Source organism: Tupaia chinensis, unplaced genomic scaffold (assembly GCF_000334495.1).
Source record: "Tupaia chinensis unplaced genomic scaffold, TupChi_1.0 Scaffold000052_1, whole genome shotgun sequence".
NCBI lineage: Eukaryota > Metazoa > Chordata > Mammalia > Scandentia > Tupaiidae > Tupaia > Tupaia belangeri.
In genome coordinates this window covers 4,944,074-4,955,409 of record NW_006159510.1, presented here as the reverse complement: position 1 = coordinate 4,955,409, position 11,336 = coordinate 4,944,074, and the positions used below count along the sequence as shown (strand labels likewise).

At 44.2% G+C, this 11,336-nt stretch overlaps 1 protein-coding gene across 1 annotated transcript in view; it reads right to left on the bottom strand.

Moving 5' to 3' along the window:
* Window positions 1-11,336, bottom strand: part of DIP2C (DIP2 acetate--CoA ligase C (putative)) — a 213,468-nt gene that overhangs the window by 81,112 nt on the left and 121,020 nt on the right. The window contains exons 18-20 of the mRNA XM_027775359.1: window positions 5,564-5,703; window positions 2,271-2,407; window positions 594-802 (exon numbers count right to left, since the gene is read on the bottom strand). Of these exons, the coding sequence (XP_027631160.1) occupies window positions 594-802; window positions 2,271-2,407; window positions 5,564-5,703 (486 nt within the window). The remainder of the gene's footprint in view (window positions 1-593; window positions 803-2,270; window positions 2,408-5,563; window positions 5,704-11,336) is intronic.

The window sequence follows — 11,336 nt, the reverse complement described above, 5'->3', positions numbered from 1 at the left end:
CACTCTTTCTGCCAAATAGGTTATGGTTTTAAAGGCAATTTTAAAGATGACAATGTGATATTCAAGTATGTACTTTTCTTACTCTCATCAGCTTGCCAAACTGAAAAGAGCTGCTTCTGATTTCCTTCAAATTAGCAACAGACTCAGGGACTGTAGTAACTAATTTAATTCATCTCTACTGAGTCTCCACTGCACCAGGCAAGGCAGGAAAAAGGGAACAAGACTTACTGCAGTCAGGAACTGAATGAACACCTGTTGTCCCACACAGATCTGTGACCCAGCTGTCATTTCTGGGTCTTTTCAACCCATACTGAGATGAACTTTTTTTATTAAAATTTTTTTAAATAGCTATTTTTATTTGACCTGGGGCAAAATTCATGAACATATATTTATGGGGCTCATGGAATTTCTAGAAAATCTTGAACATTCTGATAAAATTTCAAAGATCACTGAGTCTAGCTGCTTTAATTTTGCAGAAGAAACAGCCACAATAAATGTAAGGGGCTTATGTCACTTTAAATCCTGTGCTAACTGTACAAAAAGGGTGGTCTACACAAAAGTGTACACTTAATTTGCAGAGACATGCAACTCACCTTCCTCTGTAGACAAACTTCATGGGCTCCACGGCCAGTGCTGTGGCCACAATGTCGTCGGCATTATGTCTGCGTCCACTGACCACCATGAGGCCGTCCATCTTGCCCACCACGAAGACGAGCCCCCCTGGACCGACAAACCCCAGCAGGCCTGTCCTTATGAATGGATATTCACTGATGGGAGCCCCCGAACTCGTCATGGGAAACACCTGGTGAACACAGTGTCAATCAGGCCTCCTTTTGCAAGGCTGGTGGTTTTCATCTTCATCATTTCTCAGAGCAATTGAATGTGCTTTCCTTGGGTTTTGTCTCTTATCCAGGACCCAGCCCGAGAAGTGGGGGTTCACATCCTCAGACAGACTGCCAATGTGAAAAAGTACACCCCCTCCCACCATGCCTCCTGCAGCAGAACTTGGTCTACTCCTGCACCACCAGAATATGTGCAAGAGACTCAAGTTGGCCCCATTCTCACAGGCTTCTGAACCTCTGAACAGGTAACATCTAAAAATCAGTACAGCACATTAAAAAAAAAAACAACAAAAACAACGCTAAAACAATTTATTCTTTTGTGAGACCCACAACATAAAAGTGATAAATGGTACATTTAAATAACACGTTGGTTGGACGGTAACTGATTCCTACTCATGAAATGTTACTTTTTCTTACTGGAACCACACTGAAAAGAAAATATGAAGGAAGCAATCAAATGAGTGTGACCTCTAAACCTCGTTTCCTCCCACTTTCCAGATAAATCACTTAGCAAGGGATATGCACTTAGACTTGGCTCCAGCTCTAGTCTGAAAGAATGCTTTATAAAGTTGATTGCACACTCAACAAAACCATCCCAGGCACAATAACACGTCTGTTCAGTCACAGACAATGTTACCCTCAAAAATTCACATTTTCAAACACATAATCAGATATTATGCTCCTCGTAAAGCCAGATATCACTTAGTAAAAAGATAAAGGTTCTGAGAACACCAAGACGTAGTGCTAAACACTGAGCCCATGAATTTGATTCCCTTAACATCTCAGGTCTCTAGATAGCACATGTGTACAACATACATGGCACACACATGCGCGCTATATATGAGATACGTGTATATGTATGACACATAATGTGGACATCTCATATACATGTCACATCGCCCAGGTGTGCCTATACCACACACATGTGTACACACTACATGTATGTACACATGTCACACACAGCACATGCACACAATTATATTGAGATCACTAATGTACGTGCCTGTCCACATTCTCATGGGCTTACACGTGGATAAGAATAGTTTGGGCTAAAAAGGCATAAAGGAGGCAGTCAGTTGACTTCTCCAAGAGAGGCCATTCACATACATGTGTGTGCATGTGTTCCTCCATCACCCACCTGTTAGCTGGCATTTTTACTATATAGGTAATGGTGAGAACATCAAATTAAAAAAAAAATTTTAAGCTATATTTATTATTTTGACACTGGTAAAAAGTTCAGAATAATGCTGATAAATGAAACTGACAAAAATGATAAATGGCAGAAGAAAGTTTAACATAATAATTTATAAATATGTTTTATTGAATAGTTACCATCTCATTTTCACATCTGTGACAATGTACCGGCCTGTGGCTATCTGAAGAGGAACCCAAGGATGGAGCTGCAATCAGAGGGCGCTATCAACCTACCTCAAAGGTGTTCTTGGTCATGCCAGAGAGGCCATAATACGATGTTCCCGTCGCAACTGCACACACACACAACTCCCCGATCTCGTCTGTTCTGCACAGCTGAGGAATCCCATCTGGCTTCACTGAACACATGATGGCTAAAAGAAAAACAAGGAAGCACATGTACCATCAGAGAGACTAGGGGTGGAGGAAAAATGAACAAATACATGGCTACAGATGACACAAATGAACAGAAATAACATCTGGAACAAGACTTCAACAGTTGACTTGTATTCACCCTACCCCCCCGGAAAAAAGTTTTGAGATTTCAAGTTGCAGCAAAATGTCAAATTTCATAGTTCTGACACCAATAAAAATTTCAAGTGCTTTCACATGTAAGCTGTATTTAAGCAGAATAATGTCTGCACTTAGGTAGGAGGATGATACTCAGAATAAATGTGATGGTCACTTGCCAAACACACCAGCTGCAAAATGGGTAAGTTCCCAGGATGCAGCCATCACTCTGAAAATTAAGTAGCACAAAACATTTGCTTGAAAGTCTTTCAAAGCTTCTCTAAATTGAGAGTGGTAGTGTAACTTCCTTTGTTCTGTGATGTCCTATTGAGAACTTAGTCTTAGAGTTTAAATTCCCTGTTAAGGTGAGCCCTTTGGAGAATTTTTGTTCTTTCTTCCCCCCCTCACCCTCCAACTTGCCAGAATGCACATGTGCTCTCTAGAGAAAGACAGAGAGGGAAAGTGAGAAAGGAGTCCCCACGGGGTGGTGGTGGTGGTGGTCATGCTGCAATCCCCTTTCTTCCATTTCTCCTGCAAGGATTTTGGGCATGTATGCATACCCATACATGGCATGTTTCTCAAAATGCCAGGTCTGACACTCAAACCGTGCAGTTAGCCATGTGGGATTCAACCACCTTAGCCACCACATCACGGGCTGGGCAGGAAATACTGACTGCATCAACACATAATTCAGTGATCAGTGATGCTAAACTCTCACTAGTCTGTCACACACACTTTGATGCTTTGCACACACTGGCACCCTATACCCCTACAACCTTTCTGAGAGGCAATTTAGAATCATCAAAATTACATAGGTGTGTTTCCTTAGATACCAAAATTCCATTTCCAGGGCTCTGTCCTCCACACACTCCCCACAGCTAGCAGACTGCAGCACAGAGCAGCCATCTACTGTGCTAGGCTGCAGCACAAGTTAAGACTCACCCCAATGGGGAGGTTTAAGTCGTTTTTATGTCTTCAAACAATGGAATACTATGCTACATCACCTGAAAAAAGAGTAGGCTCTTTATGTGCTAACAAATGAACTTGAGACACACAACATGAAGGCACATAGACTCTATCAACATGAAGACTCTATCGTCAAGTGAAAAAACTCAAGAACCCAGGGGAACCAGCAGTTAGCGTAATGGCTATGTCGCTGGACTCCCACGTAGTCGACCATGGTTCGAGTCCCGGACCCAGTGGCTTAAAACTCACGCCGAGCACGTGTGCATGCGTGCCCAAGATCCTGAGAGGAGAATGGAGGAGAAGGGATTGCAGCGTGACCATCACCCCCACCCCGGGGAGTGTTTTCTCGCTTTCTGTCTCTATGTCTCTGTCTGTCTGTCTGGCGAGCGCACGCGCCCTATAGCGAAAACCTCTCCAAACGAACAAACAAAAAAACTCAAGAACCCAAGAAAGACAATGGTATGTGTGGGTGTGCTTGTTTCTACAGTCCCAGAGTATTTCTGAAAGGAAATCTGGGATATTATGCTTGCTATAGTGGCCAGCAAGGTTTTTCATTATGCAACCTTCAGAATCTTTCAAAGTTTCCATTGTAGGGATTTCTTACTTATTTGAAAACTAGATTCATTTTGGTGTGTGTATGTGGTATTTTAGACAGGGTTTCACTATGTTACAATTCTCCTGCTTCAAACTCCAGAGTAGCTGGGACCACAAGTATACACCACTGCACCCAGCTTTTTAGGGTGGGCTGAGAATCGAACCTGGACTCCGCATATGTCCTCGGCCTGCCAAGCTGTAGAATGCAACGCTCACTTTTGTGACTGGGCCTTGATTTGTTTTTAAAGGAAGAAAGAAACGGATCCCAGAGGCCTGGCTAAAGCTGGGAAGTGTGCAGTGCGCCAGGGTGATACAGAATTTGGAGAAGTGAGACAGTATAAGCAAAGTTTCTGTGACACTAACGGGGTAAAAGAGGAACAGAAATACTGTTTATGGTAGCAGTGAATTAGAGGAGTAGTGGGGACCTGGAACAGCAAGGTCTGTCCAGCAGAAAAGCCAGGCAACTTCTGGGGAAGCACAGCCCAGCACAAGTCCTGCAGAGGACAGGGAAGAATCTGCCTCTGTGAGACTCCATGCGGCAGTGTGGCCTCTGCCCACCAGGGACTGCTTCAGCGACTGGATTCTTGCTAAGAGCCTATGATGCGACAATCCAGTTTGCTGCGTGTGCCGATTATAAGGTAACTAGGTATGCTCATGTTGGGTGTCGCTACCCTACTGTGTGCAAGACCACATCCTGGTGCAAGGAAGAGCTCGTAATGATTCAGATTCTGGGTGGGGATCCCAGCCAAGAAAGAGCCCCTACTTGGTTTGGGGGCTGGACAATAAGATGCCTAAATGCTGGTAGTCCCTAAATGTGGGACTGGGTAGGAACATTTGGCAAATAGATGGTGGGGTGACTGGAGAAGGTGCTCAAGTGGGGGCCTGGAGAGAGGCGGGATACAGCAACTTTAATTAGGTGGTTGTCTCCCTGTATTTGTGGAAATAGTTTCTGTGACTTTAAAAAAAAAGGAAAAAAAACTTTGCTAAAAACAAGCTTCACTAATCATTAAGACACACATTCCTTGGTTTTCACACACGTTTGCCAGAAGCCTGCCATGCTTTTGAGAAAGCCAAGTTTGAGTGTCCAGACTTTGGCAGGCGCTCTCTTTGGGCTGGAGAAGGGAAGCTGCTGGCACAGTGTGGGTGGGGCTGGCCCAGGACACTATCCCAGGAAGAGGCTCCTACAGTCCCAGGGCACAAAAATGCCCCTCTCCATCTTCTTGAACATCTTAGCTTTTCTCTAACCATAGGGCAGTAGTGCCTTTGATGTCTGAAGCCTAATGAAGACTTCAGGAGACTGTAAGCAAAGCCCTGTCTGAGAGCACACACCAGAAGAGCATGGGGATGTACAGAGAGACGGTGATGCAGGTTGGAAACACACTGCCTGAGTAGTCCGAGAGGCTAAGGCTGAGATTCCCAACTTTAGCTCCCTAGGTCTGCAGCCCACAGCCCACACTCACCACCAGGCATGACGAGGCCGACATCCTGCACTGTGAGCACCGAGAGCTTCTCTTCCGAGTCCACGCGGATAACCCCGAAGGTCAGGCCGTGCATGGAGAGAACGCCTCTGCCTGGGGGCTGGTTGCTGTCGTCCGTGGGCCTGCAATGACAATTTTGGTTTGAATACAGTCAAGCATATAAGCCACTGTAACCAGGGGCACACATCAGCGCATATATGCAAAGACAGGTGGCCTTCCTCGGGACTGGCCATGCACATGCCTGCAGTGAAGAGTGCTGTTTGATGGGCTGTTAGTGCCAACTCTACGATTTCTACCCGAGTCACCAGGATACTTTAAAACACCTCATGAACACAGTGCTCCTCAGACAACCTGTCCTCTCTTCACGCATCCCCACCACAGACTGATCAATCAGTTGATTTATTCACCCCTCAACCCTCCTCATCCCCTGCAAGGTCTTATTTTTCAGTTTTGCAAATGGCAGAAGAGGAAAAACGTCTCTAAGAATATAGATAATGTCAGTGACTAGAAATGATAGGAAGCTTGACTGTTCAGCCTCAAGTCAGATATGTACTGTCTAGGCCTTATACACAAGAATTCAGAATAAGATGGATGCTCTGCCATTCTGGCTGCCACATTTTAAGAAAAATTATTTGGGTAGATATACGGTAAAATGCATTGTGGCTCAGAGAATAGGGGGTTTATATAAAGTAATTTCAAGAGAAACTGCATTCATAATCTGTCTCTTTCTGCCTACTGGCTCCAGGGTCTCCTCTCCCTCATCTCGTTCATCTTCAAGTCTCCAATACTTTTACCTCGGGTCTTTTGCACTGGTTCTTGCCCCAACCCGGAATGTTCTTCTGTAGACATCCACAGGGTTGTCTCCCTCACTGCCCTTGGGGGTTGGCTTAAATCTGAGACTTCCCATCACCCCTCCGGCCATCTTCCCAGCACTCCTCGCTCCAGAACAGGGACTATCAGACTACATGGTTGAAGCTTCTTCCACTGGAATTGGGCCTCCCTGAGAGCAGGCAGTTTTCCTTTTGTTCACTGCTGTTTTCTACCCCTACGATAGTGTCCAGCAGTTAGTATCTGTTGACAGAATGAATAAATGAAATATTTCTAAGAGTATGAATTTTATCCCTGAACATTAAGATTCTTCAGTGTGAGAGACCGAGACTTAGGTTGGCATCACATGTATGTCTGTACTTTTCCACAGTCAGGTGTTCAATTAGTTTTTAAGACCTATATGTTAAACTCTAAGCTGGCTGCTTAACTTTAAAGTATTACAAAGGTTTATTATGAACCTAAAGACATAAACGAGAAAACATAAAAGTTAATATTTGCAAAAGGAAATCTCATTTGCATTATTGATATATTAAAAAGCATGAGTCTGGAAATTGAATTATTCCATCTATTAGAATCAAAACAAGTAGAATTACCCAGATCTAAAGGAAAAAGTTGCTTAAATAATAAAACTCACAAGAAACACCTGGATGCAATGAGTTCAAGCCACTGGAATGTATATGATTCTCTCAGCTTTCTGTTTTGCAAAGACATCAACTCATTTGAAACTTTGAAATGAAAAACGCAGTTCTCTGTAGCTCTACCAGCATCTCCTCACCCGACCACCATCCTCTACAAAGGACATCTTCAAGGTGAAAGTCCAAAGCTAAAGGCTTTTGTATGTATTATGGGGAGAACTGTGTTCCCCAAAAGGTAATTTTTGGTCCCTGGGACTATGACCTTATTTGAAATATAATAAAGTTATATGAATTAAGTCAGACTGGAAGGGTGCACCCTAAATCCAATTATTGGTATCCTTATGAGAAGAGAAAAAGGACACACAGACATAGGGAGAATGTCATGGGACAATGGAGGCAGAGCTTGGAGTGACCTCCCTGCAAGTCAAGAGATGCTGTGGATTGTCAACCATGAGGCCGATAACCAGACCCTCCTCACAGCCTCAGAGGGAACTGACCCTGCTGACACCTCGTTCTCAGACTTCAGCCTCCAGAACCGACACAAGAAATGTCTGTTGTGTGGTTGCCCAATCTGTGGAACTTGATCACACCAGTCTTAGAAAACTAGTATACTGTCTTAACAACAAAAATTTTAGGTACACTTATTTTTATTACCAGTACAGGAAGATTCCTAATACTGATATGTGCTGAAACTGACAGGAGACCAGGAGGAAATGTACTTTCAGGATCCACGAAAGTATCATGTGTTTGTTGTTTTAGCTACAAGATCCTCTTCCTGTTTAATGATAGTTAATAAACCAGACTTACAATAAATATCTTAAAATGACGAATCCCCTTGTTTGGAAATGTTCAATTATGTATATAAAATGTTATGGGACACTTAATATATTTATTTAAAATGCAAATGAATGACACTAGTCTTATACTATTTAATCCACTGCTAAACATTTATACTTAACAGATTCCCTTGCTAATCAGAGGAAACTCTGGCCCCTGCCTTCAGTCCATACAGATGTATAAACACAGATGGAAAGGCGAGTACAGAAGCACATGGATTCCCAGACAGGGCAGGCAGCACCCCACTCCCCGGAGACTTCATCACCTTGGACCACTGCACTGAAGACCCGGTGCAGCTGGCTACCTCCTCCTAAGTGACAGAGCTCACGCTTGGTTCACGCTTTTCCTGAGCTACAGCTTTTCTGAGCCCTTTGTATGCAAAGACTCACTTAACACTTGCAACCAACTTCTGCCATACTATTCCCCATTTTTAGATCAGAGAACTTAGACACACTGGCTTTGTTTCTCCAGTGAGCAGTGGGGATCTGTACTTGGAACAGAGCCTGTGTTGAGAACCAAGCGTGTCTGTCTCCCCAACACCGACATTCTCCTCCAGGCCCTAGGACACTGAGCACACCTTAGTGTACTACAGTTTTCTGTTTACAAAAATTTAAAAGCACGTGATATAATGTGTTCTTAGCATGAACAAGACAAGCTTTATAGTAAAAAGGGGAAGTCTCTGCTTGTGCCCCTCTGCCCTCCAGTCTTACTTCCTGCCCTACAGGTAAGTAACCATTAACCCTTTCACACAGAAAGTTCCATATTCTTCAATGTGCAGTTACATGTAACATATGTGACACACATGTCACACATGACACATATTTTTCAGAGAAAAGCAGAATCATGATATTCATGTTTTTCTGCAATTTGTTGTTCTTACCAGTTACACCTGCAGATCTTCCACGTGTGCATCTGTGTGCATGTACAGTACATACATGTGTACACACGTGAACCATCTGTTTTCATTGTTACATGGTATTTGGTGAGAAATCACCCTCCTTAGGGACAATGGTTATACTGCAATCCTTTCTCTATTCTCCTCTTGGGATTTTGGGCACACATGCATATACATCTGGCATGATTTTCAAGTCACCAGGTCTGGGACTTAAACCTCAGAGTAGCAAATTAAATGATGGCTGAAAAAACTATACCCACATTTCTTTTTTTTTTTTTTTTCTTTTTTGAGAGGTTTTTTGCTATAGGGTGTGTGTTCTCACCAGAGAGACAGAGAGATAGGAAGCGAAAAATCACCACACCAGGGGGGATGGCCACATGGCCACCCTGCAATCCCTTCTCCTCTATTCTCCTTGCAAGATCTTGGGCACGCACGCGCATGTGCCCGGTGTGAGTTTAAGCCACCGGGTCTGGGACTCGAACCGTGGCCGGCTACATGGGAGTTCAGTGACATAGCCATTACACTAACTGCTGGTCCCTCAATTTCTACACTCAGATCCAAGATGAAACAGTTGTCCTGACTCTGCAGCTCCATGTTGTCTTAGAAAGAATATGAATTACAGGAAGACTAATCTCGGCCACTCCCAGGAATGCAAGGAGGCAGTGTCTACACTTAAAGATGATACACAGAGAATATATAGCTATGTATACAACACTTCGAAGACACACAAAGTGGAAGTCAACATAATCAAAATGAGAAGAGAAAGGAGGGCGCCCAGCGCCAGCAATGTGGTCTCGTGAGGAATTCACTCTATGACAAATGGCTCCGGTTGAATAATTCGCACCACTATTTACTTGTCATGGCATTTCCAGCCTCTGTAGAACATTCGATAAGCCTTTAGCTAATCTCGCTCGTGTAACACTGAAGAAATAACCACTATGAATTCCAATGCACACATGTACCGTTTGCTCCTACTGACAGCAAGCAGAGCCTGGCTGGGCTGGATATACATTAACACAAAAGAAACGGAGTCAGGTGATAACAAGCACTTATGATGATTTCTAGTCCCAGGGTTAAATGGGACTAGAACTGCAGCTACACAGCTTCTGTAAGTGGAAAACAAAGGTCCTTCATTTCTTCCATCTTCTAGAGGCAGACTCCAGTGTGATAATTCTCAGTTCACATTTGGAGAGCAACGGCGTTAAGATGCAGTCATTGCATTTTCCTCCGCCGTCTCCTCTCCAACAGTATCTTCTGCAGTATTTCCATACAGACCATGACAGAACACACGCACACACACACGCTGTATTACTCTAGTACTATGAGCAGCTGTAACAGCTAACAGTAATAGTTATTGAGTTCTCCCTAAGTACCAGGCACACTTATACATTCTTTATGTGTCTGGGCCCGCCTGACGCTCACACCACATACAATGTGGGTACTGCCACCATCCTGCTTTCACAGGTGAGGATGTGCATGCATATGTGAAGACACACATGAAAGTAGTGCACATACATGAAGACGAACACACGTGAAGACAGACAAGCTTGACAATGGGCGTGCACATATGAAGTCAGATATACTTGGCCTTATTCAAGTTCTTGATGTTTTTAAGCACCTCAGACATCCTACAATGAGTATCTGTCATTCCTTTCTGGAGAAAGGCCTCTGAGGGCACTGCTGCGGGGTTAGTCCTGGCAGCGCTGCAGAAGGGCACCTCACCCAAACCTGGGCCATAGCCTGCTCCGCTCCCCACTACCCCCAGGGCCCTGCTGCTGGCTCTAGAAGGCACCTTTGTATCCTGCTCATTTACCAGGCATGATACTGTAGGTTTCATTGATTCTGTGAGTGAGCCTAAAACCTGCCAAGGCATTCTCTTTTGTGTGAGAGGCATTTTGTTTGCTTTTAAGAGGACTGAGGTTGAGGTTGCCGATTCCTCCCCCAAACCTGCAAGCCCTGCTTCCACATGTCTCACCTTTTTAGATTAGGTCAATGGAAAGCTCTTCACTAAATTCTCTCACTCTCAAAATCAAATAAAAGAAACCCCTGTACCTGAAAGCCCCGAGAGAGAGAAGGAGAGAGAGAGAGATGTTTTGCCTCCTCTCCGGCTTAGGTTTTGCAAATTCATGATTAGAAATAAACCACATTATTATTTTTGCAGAGTTGGTTGTTTCTGTCGACAAAACGGCAACTATGAAGTGACAATCACTCCACCCCATCAGACCTGGCACTCAGGAAGGACTGTGCACCACTGCTGGCGTGTGCCACCCAAGCCAACAAGCCACCTGTGCAGCTTTCCTGTAAACAGCCCAGCTTACTAATTCACATACTTACTTACTTAATTAATTTTTTTTATTTTTGAGAGGTTTTTGCTATAGAGCGCATGCGCTCACCAGACAGACAGAGACAGAGAGACAGAAAGTGAGAAATCACCCCCTGGGGGGATGGTCACGCTGCAATCCCTTCTCCTCCATTCTCCTCTCGGGATCTTGGGCACACACGCACACGTGCCCAGCATGAGTTTTAAGCCACTGGGTCCGGGACTTGAACCTCAGTCGAC